At 34.6% G+C, this 21,189-nt stretch overlaps 1 protein-coding gene across 1 annotated transcript in view; it reads right to left on the reverse strand.

Annotated features, from left to right (window-relative positions):
* Window positions 1-21,189, reverse strand: part of mtm (myotubularin) — a 157,450-nt gene that overhangs the window by 37,026 nt on the left and 99,235 nt on the right. The window contains 7 exon segments of the mRNA XM_068352855.1: window positions 116-291; window positions 945-1,075; window positions 1,244-1,410; window positions 1,725-1,874; window positions 2,405-2,557; window positions 11,423-11,542; window positions 18,934-19,044. Of these exon segments, the coding sequence (XP_068208956.1) occupies window positions 116-291; window positions 945-1,075; window positions 1,244-1,410; window positions 1,725-1,874; window positions 2,405-2,557; window positions 11,423-11,542; window positions 18,934-19,044 (1,008 nt within the window).

Here is a 21,189-nt window from a genome sequence, read left to right on the forward strand (position 1 = left end):
TGTTAAAACCACTATCAGAGGTCCCTTACCAATTAGTCATCTCCTTCCTCAACATCCCTCGTTACTACGAGGTGCCATTCTACATCCAACTACTCACAAACAAGTATCGACTAACCTGAGCAGTGCGATCCCAGCCATCTGAACAGTGGACAACCACACTTGTCTTGTGGCTCTCAACTTTGTCAGCAATTCTCAATGAACCACTGAGAACGCAACGAATGTGGTCTAACCAGTGTGTTGCTTCCAAGTTACTGAGCCAGTGAGCATTGTCGATATGAGGATAACACACCTCTGAAGAGAAAAGAAGAGAGAGACATTGTAAAATATTACTTATGAAAGTGTTGTCATATGATTTTTCAATAAATAAAAAAAAAAAAATCTGCATTTATACAATTCATTAAGAACAACAACACCTAAAGTAACAATCATATCTGGTTCAACCTGACAAGAAATTACATTATTCAACCTAGCATAAATGATGAAATAGCTAAACGTATCATAAATGGAAAAAAGGCCTCAGCTAGAACTATCGTAAATAGTAGAATAAGTTCAGTGTTTGATATACTGTATACACATAAAAAAAGATAAAAAATTACAGTATTTATATAATGCATAAATGAGAATGACCCATTTTACTGTAATGATTATGATCTGTTTTCCATAGCAATAACACATTTTACAGTATGGATTAACATATGCATGCACAGTGAGATGATGGATATCACTAATTGGAATTGAACTGTAATTGTTCTTTCATTTCTGTAGGTTCTAATAGTTCCAAGTAAACATAATAGTTCCAACTAAACATATTGAAATATAAAATCAATCAAAGAAAATTACTTAAAATAGGTTGATATGGATGCAGAATGACCACAGCATTTCCATTAAACACCAATTTGAAAATGGCCACACTAATTCCATTAATAATCTCTTTGAAAACTTACCTTGCAACTTTCGGAGGGATTCTCTCATTACATGGATGTTGTGGATGTCAAGAAACTGGACTTCGGCATTCTGATATGCATCTTCGTTTTCATAACCACCCCCTTTAGCTTTGTTGGCTACGGCATTCACACTTAGAAAGAGGGAAATAAATTTCCATGTTACTAACTCTACTGTTACATTTGATTAATATAAATGGTTCAACAATATAGGATTCATGATGTATATGAGTTGTGTTTAATTACATTCGTCACTGCTGATACAATTACATTACTGTATAAGGAAAAACTTTTAAACTTACTTAGGTCGTGCATCCATAATGAAGATCTTGTGGCTCTGTGCATTAGCATCCATAATATGCTGTATGTAAGCTTCGTCGTCTCGACTGCGCTTGCCACCCACACCTACGAGGGGCTGAGCACATCTTGTGATAGTTGCTTGACTCTCTGGGTGGATCCAACTCAATACCTATGGACATTATCATTAAAATTATTTTCAAGTTGTTTACTCGGGCCACAGACTGTAACACACTTTTACTTGTACGGCTGACCAACAGGATTTGTTCATAAATGAGGAATAAGAAAAGGATTGAGACAAGTTACTGAAGTTAGACAGTTGAATGGAGAGAGACTGAACAGGATGAATGAAAAGTAAATGGCCATAAACAATATAGCCAGCAAAAACACTTCACCAATATCACAATTCAAAGTTTATTGAGGTCTTATTCATTTCTCATATAAAACAACAAAGAAAGAAAGCTAAGCGAAATGAGAAACCCTTACCGGTATTCTGCCTCTACTTCTAAAAGTAGCAACGCTTCGTAGATCATTATCGCTGGCAGCAGCAGGGACTGCCCACACTGCAGGATATGTTTCGCAAATCTCGTATTGTTCATTTATTTTTGTGATGCGCCAAGATTCGTTGGGTAAACCCTGAAAAACAATAGCCAAACATATTTAATTTCTCAGACTCATTAACTGAATTTTCTTATCTTAAAATAATAACAGAAAGAATTAATTAGTTTATTTACCAACTTTTGATAAATTAATGAAAAATTATATACAGTACAGTATAAAACAGATTCCTATTAACAGAAAGAATGAATTAGTTTATTTACCAACCTTTGATAAACAATGAAAAATTATATTTAGTACAGCATAAAAAAATTCCTTTGATTTATTGTATAAAAATAATTCCAGGTTTCAATCTCATCTGTTAAAAAGATAATCCTTACAAAGATTTTCCATTTAGTAAGCATAAAAGGTATTGGTCATATAAATGTTACATTGCTACCCTGGATAAAAGGGAGGTTCTATCCTAAACAATGGCTCAATCTCTTTAATGCCAGGTACAGTACTTATATGCAATGTATTAATCACATAATGTACCTCATGTCATTGTCAGAAGAACAAATTAAACTATTGTAAAACAAGGATTTATACATGCATCGAATAACACTAACCTGTCTCTTCAGTTCAGCAATGGGCTCATACAATGTCCAACCATTCTCGGGGTACTGTTCACAATATTCAAAAGCGAAAAAAGGTAACTTGTGTGATGCAGGGAAGGCGTGCTGCAGAAGTTTTTCTGTAACCATTCGTCTTGAATGGTTCTCCTGGGGGATAAGAGACACATTAGCATGACAGTTTTATAATAAGCAAAGTAGGTGGACATGAAAAGCAATCTGTCAATATGATGCAAGATACTTTCAAAGAGCCAAACCTCAAATTTAGCGATATAATTAGTAATAGAGTAAAGTGTGAGCATCTTTTGCTACTGAAGATTAAAATAAAGTGAAGTATACATTTAATACATCATACATTAATTTCTATTCTATCAACAAACAAGCTAAGAAATCTATTCCTCCTTTATATAAACCATTTGTCTCCCCTCAACGAACTTCATTTAAATATTTATGTAGTGTCAAAGGGAAAAAATCTAAGAGATACATAATATAGTATTTCTTGTTGCAGCATTTACTTCATTAATGCTGAAGGAAAAAATAATTCGATTTTGGATAATCAGATTTCAAGGGTAAGTTAAATTTAAAAAGAAAAGAAATTAAAATCATATCATCTACAAAGATAATTTTCAGTTAAATTTGGATCCCGTCAGAGATCTGAGTTATCAGACTTCCACCTGCGTTTTAGCCCTTTACCTCTATGATCGAGTCATTTTGTCAATTTATATCTCCCTATCAATTTTACAAGCTACTGTATCAACATCAATAAAGCCAATATTGTTTGTCTAATTAATTTCAGAAAATGTGGAATTTATAAATCTTAAGCACCTTCAAGAAAGCATACAATAATTTAATATCTTGAATTGTAAACCTTGTCAAAGTAAATCTAGTATGTTACCATATCACCAATGTCTATTCATGCTCGGGAAAATATGGTCATCACTGCTAAAAGATTGAATAACATCACCTGAAGGTCCAATTTATAAAAAAAAAAAAAAAAAAAAAAAAAAAAAAAAAAAAAAAAAAACTAGTGTGCAGTAATTGCAATTCTATCGTCTTTCCACGAGAGAAATATCAATTTAAGAGGAGAGCTGAAAACCTCAAAGAAAGGAAGTTACAGTAACAAAATAACATCCATTTATCCATCAAGTAAACTTGCTTAACTTTATAAAAAGCTCACTCTATGGAATTTTAAAGTTAAGAAAACCATATGTAATAGCATTTTTCAATACCTTTGAGCTTAACTAACATATATTGAACTGTTAATCATTTAATTTTAGTTTTGCTTATACCTGTCAAAATAATATAAGTTTACTCTTATTTTAGCAGGTGTGGCAAAACTTGACAAGAACATTAAATTTTAAGATCCAAAGGGAAATATGAGAAATCATCTCGATCTTTCCAGTCTAGCGATATGTTTTGGTAGAATTTTTATAATGTATTTTTATATTGTAATCATATAAACATTGTCATGGGGCTGGACAAAAACATCTCTCCACTTTTTTTTATTGGGTCTAGGTCCTCATTTATTCCTTTTTTTTTTTTAATTTTCATGCTTTCCTACAAGTTTCCAAAATGCTTTTCTGACCAACAAGTCCTCATCCCTTCTCATTAAATGCCAAAAACCATCTCAATCTTTGAGACTATCTACTTTCCAGTTTCTCGACACCATTTGTCTCGGCCAATTTCATTCATTATGAAAAAATTCTGCCAGACCCTTGCCATGAATCATATCACTCTAATGTCACACATTTTCAAAACTCCTAAAAGTGCCTAGATTTCTCCCACATTTAGAATTAGCATAGCTTTTATGTAAAATTCACGTCTTTGCTCTCTCTACTAAGGGGACAGTTTTATTTACCAGAGGGCTAGCTATATCTCTACATTTAAATCATAGTGAAAGAACAGCATTCTTTTTATACTGATCTTTCAACTCCTGCTTCACTGGCTAATGTGTCTATAAGGTAACAGAAATAATCGGATTCTTCTAAGACCTATCTGGTTCTCAGCGCCTCTACACTTTTTTTTTTTCAACACATCCAAAAGACCCATCCCCTGATTGTACTTTTTCCTTTGCTACCTTTTGTTTTGCTTACATGGATTCCCAGTTTCCTCCATATTATTTTCATCATTCCAACATTTCTTGAACTCTTTCTTCTTTTCTGCTGTCCTTTTTAAACTTCTATATCTGTGATAAACACAAAAGAGCTTTATACTGATCTTTGATGGACACCAACATGTACCTCAAATTCTTTGGCTAAACCTGTAATTGTTTATTTGGTACTATCTGCCTTTGCCCTGACCTATTTGTCTATCAAATGACATTTTGAAGTTTCACTTTACATGACACTTTTCTTGTATTGAAGATGGTTTACAGTATTATAGACTGGATACTTTACTTATTTCTCGGGCATGAAGCCAAGCTGACATACTGTATATCTAAATCACTTTCTTCAGCTTACCCATCAGCAAATATTATAGCATTTTCATAGCACACACAAGCATTGTTAATTCTTCATATTCCTACAATGCAGTGCATCCTCTTATCCTCTATCACCATTACTGTCAGGCTGTTTTCCATCTTTTGTGTACTTTATTCTAATAAAGTATTTGCAATAAATCAGCCTCTAAAGAAAACAAGATCTTTTATGATGGGTATGATAAATTTTCAATGTAAATTCATTATCAAATTCTTATAGCAGATTACTGAAATGCATTTTATGATTCTAAAATAACCTCTTTTTTTTTAAATATCCATATCCAGTTTTACAATAAGTCTAGTATAAAATAGATATATATTTGATGTTTTCAATAAAACACACACACACACACACACACACACTCACACTCACACACACACACACTCTCTCTCTCTCTCTCTCTCTCTCTCTCTCTCTCTCTCTCTCTCTCTCTCTCTCTCTCTCTCTCTCTCAGTAAAAATCCTTCTGTTATATATACGTAAATTAACACTACTGTAAATCTTTACATTAAATTTTAATCACATTCCTTTAATTAATTTCCCTACTTTTCAAAATGTGAAGTGTCATAAGTTTATTTATAAGCCAATTCAATCTAAGATTGATTGATTTGGAGTTCTCCTGTAATGTGGCATCAAAGGCCACTGACGCCGTATAAATCAAGAAAGTCAACCTTAGAAAAATCAGCATTCTCTGAAGTAAACAACCAGCAACACAAATAGAAATAAATCCCAGGGATTTACCAGTTTCCATAAACAAAAACATGTCTCTCTACAATACACTTTGATTACTCTTTTCTTAATTCTTATAACAATGGGCTTCTTTAGATTTAGCAAAAGATAAGATTCAATACAACTCTCATATGTTAAGATTGCTTATATGGACAAAGATACTTTTGTTCATAAGGACTATATCACTAAAAACTAGTTGTAATTCAAGATATGACCACTATCATTTTTTACAATCAAACATATATAATACAATTAAAGTATTCTCCACAATAAAATATGTTGAATTATCATGAATTAGCTACACCCTGACAACTATATAATAGTTGTGTTCATAAATCAAAACGACAACAAATTTATATTTTATGTCTCATAGATACAAACCCCTTAAGTTTACTTAAATATCAACAAGTCAGTCCAAGAAGGATAGATATACCAAGTGCCAATAAAATACTTATACAGTATTAACAAATACAATGGATCTTAACGACTGAGGGTGACTGGTTGCCATTGCAAATAAGTGATATTTTATGAAGATGGAATTTAATAACTTTATTCAGATCTGTAGTCTCTACTAGGATTATTTCTTGACTCACAGTCATACATGTGTAATATTTTTGGTTAAAAGAACCACAAACCAATCTTAAACTCGCAATAATATGGCTGGATGCAAACTTGTATATTGGTACAGCAGTAATCAAGTACAAGAGGATGAAAAAAGATAGTCGCTAGTTTATCAGTAGTAACTGAGAATGTGTTTATATAACAATAAATAATGTCCTTCCATGAACCTATATTAAGAAGTTGAACAAGACATTACATAAAAAATTCCTGATAAAGAGCACTAATTATGAACCTGAAATAGTAGACACAGTAACTAACAGGCTTATATGCTTAACTGGTATTGGGTCAGAATGGTAACCAATAAAGTTGTGTGAAATTAGACTTTTTATGAGACTGATTTGAATGCTGTACTGGTATAATCCACAGCCAAAGATAATATTTTGTGCTTGGTAAATCCTCCAGACTATCTATCTATTTACCAAGGCACTTCCCCCAAAAATTGGGGGGTAGCCAACATCAAACAAAGGAACAAAAGGGGACCTTTCCTCTCTCTGCTCCTACCAGCCTGACGAGGGATTCAGTCCTCCAGACTGGTAGTGAAAAATCTTATGAGCTTCAGGTGTGAGAAGAGCCCACTTTGCCAGAGTGGGCTCTTCTCACACCTGAAGCTCATAACCACACATTTTATCCTGAATGAACTGACCATGTTTAGAAAGACGCTGCTATGATGTACTATGTAGGATAACTTCAGTATCATTATCATTATTCTTATATTACTCACTCAAGAATTTGTTCCTTAGTGAAAAATGAGAATTAGAGGAAAAGTAGAAATCTTACATGTAAGGAGAAAAGACCTTTGATAACGCGAGTGTAAACGGTTGTGGTAGCATACTAGAAGTCACTGTCTCGCTATCTGTTGGACAGGATTTCAAGGTCCACTAGAGCTTGATAGTTTTTTAAGTGTCTATAACCTAACCGTCCTTGTTAACTAGAGATTGGAGGGTGAGGTATGGGAGAGCCTTTAGGTCTACCAGCCAAGTCATCAGCAGCCATTGCTTGGCCCTCCCTGATTCTACCTTGATAAAGAAAAGGCTTGAGTGCTGATCATATGTATATATGGTTAGTCTCTAAGGCATTGTTCTGTCCCTTACCTCTGCCACTCATGAGTAACCTTTAAGCTTTTAAAAGGAAAAAGAAAAACAGCACTCTAATGTCACCTAAGATAACCCCCCTGATAAATAGTCACTACTAGAATTACTAAAGTTGAGTGCAAGTAATTCAATCACTTGTCTAATTAATGCTAATACCATTTAGGTTGTATCTAAATATGATTAAATCCCACTCCAGAGGTTTTACTCATTGATGATGACTTCCTTTCCCTTTCCATTAGATGAATTTGCTAAAATGGGAATATTACTAAAAAGATGAGGATTCAAACTATACAGGAAGACATATATGGTTTAGTAAAAATCAATGTCCATGTCATTCAGCTTCACAGTTTGGGAAAACTACCAGCGGTTAACTGTGGAAAAACATCTGCCACAGGCATTGTAGGAAAACCTACAGGCATGAAGGTGTAATGCCCTGGGAGCTGAAATGATACTAACTGAAAAAGGAATGTTGCAAGATAAAAATTTTCTGGGTAGCTCAACTCGGTGGGACAACAGATTGGTTAATTTTTTTCTTCTAAGCCAACATTACAGCAACTAAGACTATCCTCAGTCACCTAGATGATAACTATGATCTGTACTCCCATTAAGGAAGACATGAAAGGCAGTCATTTCTGGATGTTTCTAGCTGTGCCTGAAGGCATCATTCTCACACAATGAACTTGTATAATAAAATCAAGCAGCACAACATACTGAATGCTTCCAGCTCATGGGAGTTGTAAACTGATCCAAAACAGATGGTTGTCTTGTCCCTATTCCTTGAACAACTTAACGAAAGGTGCATACGAAAAAGAAAAAGAGAGAGCATTTACCATGTAGTTATAAAGGTTACATTGATATACAAACGCTTGTCAAAACATCTCCGTTCATTCACTGTATCATAGTGAAGAATATGAGGGGACAAAATCATTCTAGATGTTCACACATTCTTAAGGAACAAATTAAAAGTCATTAATTTCTTGGACTGTTCCATTGAGGTGTGTATGAACATTACGATGTTATGTTCAATATCATGATATTTTCTTTATCATTACCATCATTTAAATGCAACGTGGAAATATAAAAAAAGGGTAGATTAAACATAGTAAGAAAAGCATTCATGCAGACATCCATTTCTTGATGAATTGAATCAAAAATAAGCATCTGACACATACAGTAGGTACAAGAAACTTCACACACCCATTGCAAAATAATCTTCTACACATGCAAATCCAGCACCAAATTTGCTGACCATTACCAGAACATATAGGCTTGACTACAAATAATTTTAAGGCCATACTTAATGCTATTGCAATTACAATAGAGCAAAATAATCATCTAAAAATATATTAACTCTTACCTTATAGATTAGAGTTAAAATTTGCATTGCAGTATCAATTTTAATCAAATGTAAATTATACATAATAAAAAATGAAATAAACACAAATGAAACATGCATGTTGTGAAAGGAGTGATCCAATAACCTGTAGGCACATTAGAAATCATTTTTTCAGCTATCAATAGAGAAAGAAAGGGAGAATCTTGTGATTACTAATTGTCAAGCAATTTGTCTACGAAAAATATATTTTAAATGCAGTAGTGCCATGAAACTCCATCCACACTAGTTTAACATGCTATATAACATTTATCTATTTATTCTACAATAAATTCAAAATGAAACAAAAATCAGACTAACCCAATATGCACGGAGAAAAACAAGAAGGAAAGGCCCTCAAGAAATTTATTGCCTAATACAAAGGCAGTGTTAATGCACAAAATGTCTTTCTTTTAACATGTCTACTACTGTACTGTACTGTACTGTGGTTAGTTACAATTATGAGGTCAAGTAACACAAAGAAAGTAATCTGGAGTGAGATTTTCTTTGACAAGTGAGAAAGGAATACAATGCCATGTTCAACTCTACATTGCCTACTAAACTCTAAAGCAAGAAGGAGCTATGAGCTACTATAAAACTTCCGTAAAGCCTGTGGTGTCAAAGGACGGCATGTGACGCTGACATGGAAATTAAAATATTACCTCGACTGAAAATGCTAGATAGTAAAAATCTAGGTTATAGAAACTTATTTCTTTCAATTCAGGTTATGGAAAATTATTTCCTTACATGAACCATCCTGAAATGGTTTAGATGATCTTTGGTTTGTTTACTGAGTGCACCTTTTCTGCAAATGCTTTGAGTTTAGTAAAGGAAGATGTCTGGTATTTAATAGCTTGGTTAAGTGGTTAGGTGTAAATTTTCCTACTGTTAGATGTTGTAGTCTTACAAGAATTGGTGTTAATAGCTTGATCAAGTGATAAGGTATAAATTTTCCTATTGTTAGATATTGTAGTCTTACAACAATTGGTGTTAATAGCTTGATCAAGTGATAAGGTGTAAATTTCCCTATTGTTAGATGTTGTAGTCTTACAACAATTGGTGTTAATAGCTTGATCAAGTGATAAGGTGTAAATTTCCCTATTGTTAGATGTTGTAGTCTTACAACAATTGGTGTTAATAGCTTGATCAAGTGCTAAGGTGTAAATTCTCCTATTGTTAGATGTTGTAGTCTTACAACAATTGGTGTTAATAGCTTGATCAAGTGCTAAGGTGTAAATTCTCCTATTGTTAGATGTTGTAGTCTTACAAGAATTGGTGTTAATAGCTTGATCAAGTGCTAAGGTGTAAATTTTCCTATTGTTAGATGTTGTAGTCTTACAACAATTGGTGTCAATAGCTTGATCAAGCGCTAAGGTGTAAATTTTCCTATTGTTAGATGTTGTACTCTTACAACAATTGGTGTTAATAGCTTGATCAAGCGCTGAGGTGTAAATTTTCCTATTGTTAGATGTTGTAGTCTTACAACAATTGGTGTTAATAGCTTGATCAAGTGATAAGGTGTAAATTTCCCTATTGTTAGATGTTGTAGTCTTACAACAATTGGTGATAATAGCTTGATCAAGTGATAAGGTGTAAATTTTCCTACTGTTAGATGTTGTAGTCTTACAACAATTGGTGATAATAGCTTGATCAAGTGATAAGGTGTAAATTTCCCTATTGTTAGATGTTGTAGTCTTACAACAATTGGTGTTAATAGCTTGATCAAGTGATAAGGTGTAAATTTCCCTATTGTTAGATGTTGTAGTCTTACAACAATTGGTGATAATAGCTTGATCGAGTGATAAGGTGTAAATTTTCCTACTGTTAGATGTTGTAGTCTTACAACAATTGGTGTTAATAGCTTGATCGAGTGATAAGGTGTAAATTTTCCTATTGTTAGATGTTGTAGTCTTACAACAATTGGTGTTAATAGCTTAATCAAGTGATAAGGTGTAAATTTTCCAGATGTTAGATGTGGTCGTCTTACTACAACTGGTGTTATAATAGCTTGGTCAAATGCTTAGGTGTAAGTTTTCCTTATGATATATGTGGTAGTTTTACAACAACTGGTGTTGAATGCAAGAAATGAAGAGAAATTCAGAAATGGTAGTAAAAATAATGTCAAATTTAAAAGGCACTAATGGAATTTGAAACCCACCCAACTTGAATTTAAGGATATAAAACTGAACATATGTGGGTATTATATGCTTATAAAATTGTCAAAATCAGTGACGCTACAGTTGATTAATTTTTGGACATAATTGCCACTACTTTAAGCCTGGCATTTAATCTCCTCAAAGACTATATGTCAGTCCTGACCCAATCCTGATGCAAGCGTTACTCAACTTTCCAAATCAATGTCATTCCCCGTCCTAGCATAGTTTCTTATGTTTCAAGTTCTCGGGCTTTAGCAGCTGATTAACTGAGCAGCTTGACCTATGCTTCATCTAAGTATAAGATAAGGAGATAATTGAAAGCATATTAAAAATCTAATGCTATCAATTCTAACAACTTAACAAAGAAATAAATTGTAAACAGGCCTAAGCACAGATGCAAATTTAATACCCACCATCTGAGAAGAAATTTTGTCATGTCTTAGACTGAAACACCACAGAGAACTACGGTAACTCTTAAAACACATATCAAGAGCATTTTCTCCACAAAGTGCCAATTAAAAATAATCACCCATAAAGAAAATCTCCCCATATTAAAAAAAGGAATCTAACCTCATTCATCTGACTGGTCCCATATCCAGCAATATTATGTAGGATTCTGAACCTTCGGAAAACTGGGATCGAGAAATACAATTCTCGGTCCATTGGCAGGGGTACCTGCACTTCTGTCTGCTGAAGGAATTAATAAACAAATCAAAACAGACACAACACTCAATGGGTACTGGAATAAAGGACACAAACATAAATATAAAACTAAGTGACAAAGGTCACATCAGCTACAAGGTACAGCAAGACACAAAAAAAAACCTGGGCCCAAACGATTCCACTGACAGCTATCAGAATGACAGGCTGATTTGAAAAGAATGAGAATTTGTGAGGAATTCTTTAAAATTATGAAGGAATTGTCAGTAAATTACTACCAGGCATAAAGATAGATGACAAATAAAGACAGCACTGAAGTCAGAAATACATTTTGGGTTAGTGTGTTAAGGCCTTTTTTGTACAAATATACAAAATTTTTAAAACAACCTTTCTGTAAAATAGATACATCCCTATTAGTTTTACTGATGCCCTTAGGCCTGGTCAGAGGCAGCAGAAAGTGTGACACATTAGAGCAATAGCCAGTGAATCAATGGTTAAATATGGACAACACACCACAAGTAGAGGCTCTGTCTTATCTGCTAATACTATGAGCATAACTCTTACTCAGTCCGTGGTCAATGTATTCACGCCGACTGATGAAGATATAAAAAGGACCCCCAATGTAAATATCACAGTTTTGTATTTGTGGAACATAATTGTTTTAAAAATTTTGTATTTTGTTCCATTAGTTTCATTTCACTCATCTGACAGATCCCTGATGTACTGTACTGAACATTCAAAACTTTTTTAAATCTACTGTCCATACTTGGATTGCATTATCACCTGCCGTTGGTATCAGCCTATTTAGACGTATTTCATTGTAGCTTGCTCTAATTTTCACATTTCATTTAAAAACCAATCATTTCAGGCAAGCCCCAGCTCTGTAAATGATGATTCACTAATTTCATTAAATTATTGTAGAATACTGTTTTTAATAAGAATAATAGCCAGTCCCCCTTGAGAACACGAAATATGAGATGATTGTAGGCGGGATAGTTTCTTTCAAGCTGTTTAAGGTTGCATGAAAAGGATTTAACATATGGGTTTTGAGTATAAGCTCAGGCTTTCCTGGTTTTAAAATTTCACCTACTAAACTTTTTAAATGATGCAGAAAATAGGTGTTACTTTTGATTTCATTTTATATATTTTCTTATAGAAGAATAAGATGCACACTTAAAAACAAACATTAGCAAGGGAACTATCGTATTATCAGTAAGTCTGTATCCCATACACAAGGCAGGCATAAAACCTTGACAGGCCTTCTTTTGCTAAAGCAAGCAGTGACCAAGGTTAATGCTTGATTTGGAGTTATGCAAGGATGAAAAATATAGGAAGCCTTTACTACCCACCTCATTTCATGAATTCTAAAGTCTACTTGTAACTGATAAATGTGCCTTGTTGCTACTTCATATCTGGAGGACAAAAAAATTTCTTTCCTATTGAAGAAATCACATCACAATGCTAATGCTAAGCATATGTCATTGGGTAGCAATGTACAGTACTGTATTCTAAGGGTAGGAGCCAAGGTTTGCAGTTGTTGAAGATCTTAGATACTGTTAAAGAAGACTAGTCTGTTTCAATCTAAACAAAGCTTAACTCAGGTGGTAGAATTCATACAGCTTTCTGATTGGGAGAGAGAACTTTCTCGCACAGCTATCGGTTAAGCAGCCATCGCCATAAGCTAGAAATCAAACAGCAGAAGCATTGGAGGTGATTCTACTCCTGTGTACTGAATGACAGCCTGTTATTTTTGTCGTATATTTTGACTGCACAAGAGCCCACTCTCAGTTTCACAGTCATGCCGGGAAGAGTTTTTGTCCCGGTGTACTGGTAGGAATTTCTTAGCAGGATGAAAGGTCTTGCTGGGTTACCTATCATTGCTGGTTCTCAATCATAGGGCAGCTCATGCTCGTTTGAAAGCGAATGCTTTCTAGAGTGTTGTTCAATTTAATTTTCCTACTGGATATTTAGATATCAAGTATTTTTAGCTCTTACATCAGGTTGTTGCCAATGACCTTATGTTACTGATAAGGCCCTTACTATAGCTGTTGGTGCTTTGCACATCTTTCATGGAATTTCTAATTGACTCTTCTTGCATCTGATAAGAGATCTGCTTTGCTAGATGAATTGTAATTATATCAAAACAGAACTTAGGGCATCCAAGAATAGGGCACTTAATTAGCATATGTCACTACTACTTTAGAGGGGGTTCCCTATTAAGCTGGGTAGTTTCTCTTAATGAGGTTCTCGGTTCTGCCAATTTGATAGTACACTATCAGGTTTAATTTCATATGCTCATTGGGTGAGGAGACACTTTGGTCATACATTACTGCACAGAGTTCTTCAGGGAGAATTAATCTAGATGCAGTACTTCACATATCCAGGCTCTGTAATAAAGCTTAATGGAGATATCGTTAGTCACAGGACATTCTTCATCATTGCTGCATCATTACAGGTTCAAGGTGTATGGTTTCACTTCCAATTTCATAAGAAGAGAAGCTCATTATAACATCAGCTGGACAAGCCCAACCCTCCCATTAAACAGCTTAAACTCACTGGCCGAGTTGGGACTCGATCTCCTATCCATATAAATTCACAGCTAACACGTTATCACAGTATTAGACAGGAGGCTTTCTTCAGTTCTTTATTAATGTGCTTGTTGGGATATCAGTTAATAACAAAGATTTTGGCGACATGATCCGGTTTGTTAATAATTGGCCATAAACAACAAAACTAAGATTATTATCAAAAACAATGCAGACCCTTCTTCATAGGATTTCTCAAGAGTAACGTGTATTAATCTCAATGCTCTGTACTAGTATGACCATGAAACATCCATGAAAAGTTTATCTCCTGCCATGTGCAAGGGTCCTTGAAGAATCCTATGAAAGACACGCACAACACCAACATACATCATTAGTGCATTATTAATAATATAAAGATAATTAGCAGTGACCCAGATACAAGCCATCTAAAAATACTAGAAAGGTTTCTCCTTCCTACAAAAATAAGATGCCCTAAGAACAAGAACCAGCAACGTTATATAACCCAGCAAGATGATTCAGCCAGTCAAAAAATACTTACAATTAAGCAAGGGTAAAAACCGCAGAGTCCTAGCATGCCCAAGAGACTAGGGGTAACCTCTAAGCCAATTAAAATATTCAACAGATAATACCAGGCAATATCCAGTACACCAGATGAGCAGCCATCCACCAACACCAAGACCCTCACTGTAGAGTTTCTGGCCTTTTCAGGTGGATACTCAGCTACTATACAAGGGAATTTTTTCACTCATCCAAGAGGAGCTTCAAATAAACTGAGAAAGACTAACCTTTTCATATGATTACGTACAACCCACACCTTCGCTTGGCTCTTGCCCTTCAAATACTTGAATACCAGACACTGAATGTGTTGCATTAACATTTTACTGATCTCTTTAATAATAAAGAAATACTTCAAGTACTTACTTCCCTTATCCAGATATGAAGAAGCAATAGTGAATATTTGACATTTTTTAAAAGACTGTAGTAACAGCAATAAAACACTCAACGAAAATTTTTAAAAACACAAAGTAAATTTAGTTGAAACAACCATTACACTTAACAGGAACTTGAAGTAAAAGAAGCTGACATATTTAAATTCAAGTCAACATGTTGAAAGAGGGTCTCCTACCAGTTTATGAATACTGTACATCCTTTTGGCTTTATTCGATGTCTTGAGATGGCAGAAAAATAGAAAACTTTTTTTTAGTTCTCTAAAATTTGAAAATTTTAGTAAATGAATAACTAAACACTGTATAACTTAGAGCCAAATACTTGTAGCATCAATAATAAAAATGGATGAAAGTTAAAAAATGAAAAGTACAAACATTAGCCCTTCATGATCAGGCCAAGAAAAGGAGATTGTTTGGCAGTTTAGGTGGTCAGAGGACATATAAAGAAAAGAACACCTCCCACATCTGTAACTACCACTCAGTTCTTTATAATCATTGGTATAACTCAGTACTCACTATGCTGCTTTTGACCAGATTTAATGGCATAAGTAAGAATAACAGGTTTGCATACAACTAGCCCCTAAAGAAATCACGCACTAATGAAAGGGTCATGAAAATATTTTCTACAGCACATGCACCAAATCCTTTCAGTCAACCTAAAAAATTACAAAGACTTCTACAACCTCCATGCAGCAAGAATAGTTAACCCTTTTACCCCCATGGACGTACCGGTACGTCCTTGCAAAAAAATGCTATAAAAAATTTTTTTTTCATATTTTTGATAATTTTTTGAGAAAATTCAGGCATTTTCCAAGAGAATGAGACCAACCTGACCTCTCTATGACAAAAATTAAGGCTGTTAGAGCAATTTAAAAAATATATACTGCAAAATGTGCTTGGAAAAAAATAACCCCTTGGGGGTTAAGGGTTAGAAATTTCCAAATAGCCTGGGGGTAAAAGAGTTAACATAGCTCTGACCTGCAGACAACTTTCAATGTAATATCCAAGTAAATGTGTGAATCGATGGAAAATAAGACTAATATACAGTATTTTTCTCTTAGAGTTGTTTGGAAGTTCAATTCCCAAGATGAAGTGGAATGGCTGTCATATTAAATACGATATTAAGCATGAGAAAGATGGCTTTGCATAGTTCTCTCAAATAATATACTGTAGTTTCATATTCATTTACTTCTGTGTAAATACAAGGTAATTCATGGTAGTTTAATTAGACAAGCACAAATAAATTCTTGAGGGGCTGTCAAACCGAGTCTTACACTGCTTCTCTGACACGTTATTTTTGTAGGAAGAATAAAATATAATCTAAAATTACTTGGATATTAGAATTAAAGGGAATTTTCTATTATGGCATAAAGGTCAGGAACCAATACAGCAATAATTACAAGATCTATCTCTTCCAAGTATAATCTTCAAAGTGTTATAAAAAAAACTGCACTCCCTTCTGCTGTCGTTTACTTTAAAGCAATTTCCCTGCATTCTATAGTGAGGTAAAACTCTCTTCATCATTTAATTGAAAAAAAATACTAAAAATAGAGCAAAAGTACTCTACTGAGACTTTCCCAGAGGATGCTTTTTATAACTACGTACAGCATCCAAAAATGAAGCAATTCAGATTTTGCTTGATAATACTGAAACTTTTTCTTATCAATATCTTTGGAATAGATGATACTTGTCTTGTCTACTAAAAATTCAAATCCTGTCACAAATCACGAGCTTACAAAATACATTTTCATTTGAGGTGAATTCATTGCAAAGATTTTTTTACCGGCCTTCCCTTTTAGTTAAAAATACTACCATCATAATCAAATAAAATGCCATTCTAAGAATGAGTTTAGATCTTGTTTATTCACAGTAATTTTCTCTTCACCAGAAAATGACAGCAATTTCTTTTCTAAATGTAGCCTACGCATTTTGTCCATTTACTGTACATACTTCCAAAGAGGAGAGTAATTTCTCCTCTTATACAGCCATGTAATACACACCAAGCAGCAACCTTCAACCCCTATGTAAACTTGAAGCTGTAAACTTGAAGCTGTAAATCTCTCTTCTTCCATCTCTTCTTTACGTTTGGGGCAAGTTAAAGATTTGTTTCTGCTAGTTCATGTGGCCTTTGCATAAATTAAACTTTAACCTATAGTTATGATGCTGATTACAATTGAATGAATACTTTACATGCTAGAAAGCTTAGTAGCATATAACATCTACACTAGTAATCGACAACTAGATTATTTATAGAGTATTTGTAGAGAACTATTTTACAATAAACTGCAAACAATTTACAAATCACTAGAAAATAAAGAAATCCCTTTTCTCAGGGAGACTTAACCCATTAAGAGATATAGTTATGTTTCAAGAATAATCAATGCCTTTGACTACATTATCAAGTCTGTTATAATTTCAACTGGTATATTTAATAAAGACACGGCCAAATCCTGCATAATTGATATTCATTTCCTGTTGTATGTACAGTATCTGTGTACGTGTAAAGTAAAACATAAGACATAAGTACATAAACAACAAAGAATATTCTACACAAACAACACCAAAAAACAAATTGTACTCCTGAAATATGGAAGCATGTCGATCATCACCCAATAATGATGTTCTGTGTACTCTATGTGGACTAAAGTACAGACAAAACTTTCCTTATCAAGACTGAAGCCAAATAATTAAGAATTCATCACCACCACAACCTATAAAACCTGAATGGTTTTGCAGGACACAGCGTAAACCCAATCTCGTGAACACAAACTATAGTTTTGGAGGTAATCTCTATACCCTAAGCAAGAGTCAATTCAGCATCTTTGTCAACTAAATAAGAATTAGTACCTATGGCAAACAAACACAATTGAGTAATTCTCTTTAGGACTTCTTCAGATTACTTTCAATTGGTTAAACCAACTGAGTCATTTCTCAGCCTTCAATGAGATGGCCAAAGTACAGTAATAGGCATGGTAATAAGATAATTAAAAAGCTTTTTAAGGAAAAAACTATTCAGAGCAGTTCATTTCGATCAACACGACTGTGAGGTTAAACAATAGAACAAGAGAGAAATGAAAGAGAAAAGGAAACAAGCATTATGGCTGAAGTTTGACGGAATGATACAAAGAACCTTTGTTACCGGCTAGTGTGTGCCATGCATGAGAGGTGGTACCACCACTTTTGGGGAGTGTTTCGCCTTAGGCAGTTGTTTAGGGGCAAAGCTTAAAAGCCAAATAAGAGTTCCTAAAAAGATTTGGAACTTAATTAAATTATACCAGAAATGATAAACTAACTTCTGTATCTCTTGCAAAATAACATAGCCACAAATGATGAAGTCGAATTACCACCAAACTTGAATACTTTTTGGAATATGATTCTTACCCATCAGCAATCATCAATACTGACTAATACTATCAGCCAAACTGCAGCATAAGTAGCGTGCTGTTAGTAAAGCATTTCACAATAATGTGAGCATGCACCTTTGTTTATCCACAGTAAGAGATAGAAACTCTATCGAATATAGAAAACATAAATAAAGCATGAAAACGTGTGCGTTCATGACACACATCTTTATAAAAGGGAATTACACTTGACAAAGAAATCAATAAGATTATTTTCACAATCTAATGTTAAAAAATTTCTAATCTAATACTGTAGCTTAATGATAATATACCAATCAAGACTGACTATATTCTATACTGAACTAAAAAAAATCAAAATTGCAAAAAAATTAAAATTTGTAAAATACACTATACTGTATCTACATATTTCCTCAGAAAATAATTAGGCATCCTATCAAAGTTTACAAGTACTGAATTGCAATACTGAATTCTTACAAAAAATATCTATGCACTCAATATCACTAGATATTCAAGGACAAGATAAGCATTAATCTTTCCTAAAACAAGGTCAAAAGGCAGAATGTTACCTGCTTGTGTGCAAACCGAAGATTTCTGATATCCTTGCAAAAAATTTCAATACCATAAGAATTTTCCCCCCGGCTTGTATTTGCTCCACCTACTTTTTCAATGCGTGATACCTGCAATTAAATGCACAAACTAAATATAATTTTGAAGATAAGAAAAAAATATATGAATGCATAATGAGGTTTAGTCACCAAATGAATTATACGACTGGCTAATCTTGTACTAAGTTAACATTCTCAAATTTACAGAGATCAAGTGACCCTGTACTGAGTGAACATGAGTGATATGCTTCAATTCAATCTAAATGTAATATTTCTTATGATAATGTCTCAATTAAGTAATAAAAATAAATTCATCCTCTAAGTCTTTAATTTTGTTTCTCCAGCTTAAAATATAACTAATTATTAAAATACTTTGTATTTTTCATAGCTAGACAAACCTGAGTCTTTTAAAACAGGGGATTTCTTCAATGGAATTAGCGTTAAATTTGTTTAAAATCACAATTTTTTAAGTAATTTGTATTTTTCCTAACATACAGGATCGGGGGACACAAAGGGTCACACAAGGTAAGAGAGAGCGCGGCGAGATGTTGATCCCGTCGCGACCAGAAACTTACTGGCGATTCGACCTGAGCTAGCACGCTGCCCGACCCTGGCTCGCCTCAGGGCACGTACCACACTGCCAGAGGTTGACCCCGTAGAAAACGGGAAGAGGGTAAACTATACAAAAAGCTGGTCGGTTAGGTAGAGTTAACCAGTAACTCCTAAGAAGGTAGTTCTAGGTAAGTAACCGTATTGGAACAAAAGAAGTTTACAATAGGAGGTTAGAGTAGGCAAGTAGCCCCGCCCACTCACTTTTTAGAGAAACTTCACCTATTACTCTCAACTCAAGACCGAGAGGGCAGGTTATGGTAAGAAGTCAGATCCTCCCTCAAAGATAGGTCTAAGATCTTGAATCATAAGACAAGGCTTAAGGCTGAACAATGGCCTTTCACAACCGTGACTAAGAGTCCAACCAGAGAACTTTCCCTTGTAGACAACTGCAGAAAACCTTCACACGTACTCAGACATCATGCAGCCCCTAGCAAAAGGGCTTTTACTCTAAGGAGATACTGGATAGTCTCCAACTGTGAAATGTAACTGACTTCATGGATTTGGTGGTACCTTTGTTAGTGCGGCTGATCGAGAATTTCTGTTCTTTGAGAGTTGTTCTCTTGGGACCTTAATTAAAAGTCCTAACAGATTGTGCTATCACTCCTATTGTAGCCCTCTTGGAGCAAACAGGATCATCATGAGACCTGGTGTGATCGATCCAGTTCATCAAGAGACGAAACAAGGGAAAGGCATAAGTATCCAGATGATCCAATGGGTGTTAAATGTCCTTAAGCACTGCCCATGAATCTGGAACAGGGGGACAGAACACCAGGAGTTTCCTGTTCAACTGTGTGGTGAACAGGTTAATTCCCAAGAAATGTCAGAATCCGAGGAGGAGGAGGAGGAGCAAATTTGCTTCTTCCTCTTGCCAACGTCTCCTCAGGCTTTGCAAGCAGGGAAGTTTAAGTCTGGTGATCTATATTAGGACTGAGTACCCTGCTTCTCATAAGTCCTGCTATGAATGTGGATGTCATGAGATTCAGGAAATAAAAGTTTGTGGCAGGCATAACAACTTCTATTTGTGCTCGATCTACTGGAATCCAGACATGGATGATTCCATCTTTGAATATCTTCTTACCAAGAAGATGATAGAAAGGCCTCTCGTTCTCCTTTGTTGGTGATTTCAATGCTCAACATAGGAAGTGGTTAAATTCTATTTCTCCTACCAATCGTCATGGCTTAAGAGCTTTAGACTTTGCCTCTGAATCAGGCAGTGAGCAAATCATCAGTGAAGCTACTCACACGTCTGGTAACTGCTTGGACCTCTCATACACTGACTCCCCCGTTGTTATAACAAGTAAGGATTGTTCTCCTGTTGGGGCATCTGATCATGCCTTGATTTCATTAGTAATGAAGACTGAGCAACCTGTCCCTGATGTATCATACTCATATAAAATTTATATGAAATCTCAAGCCGATTGGAATGGGATTTACATTGATCTTTTGGGCTTGAATTGGTCAAATTTGTATAGTAGTGTTGATCTTGTTGTCCCTTTGAATGAGAATCTAGTCAACATAATTGATAGGCATATCCCTTCTCATGTGCTAAGTTACCGAGTGAAGGAAGAACCCTGGTTCAATGATGACTGTAGACATGCTCATTTG

This window comes from Palaemon carinicauda, chromosome 29 (genome assembly GCF_036898095.1).
Source record: "Palaemon carinicauda isolate YSFRI2023 chromosome 29, ASM3689809v2, whole genome shotgun sequence".
Lineage (NCBI taxonomy): Eukaryota > Metazoa > Arthropoda > Malacostraca > Decapoda > Palaemonidae > Palaemon > Palaemon carinicauda.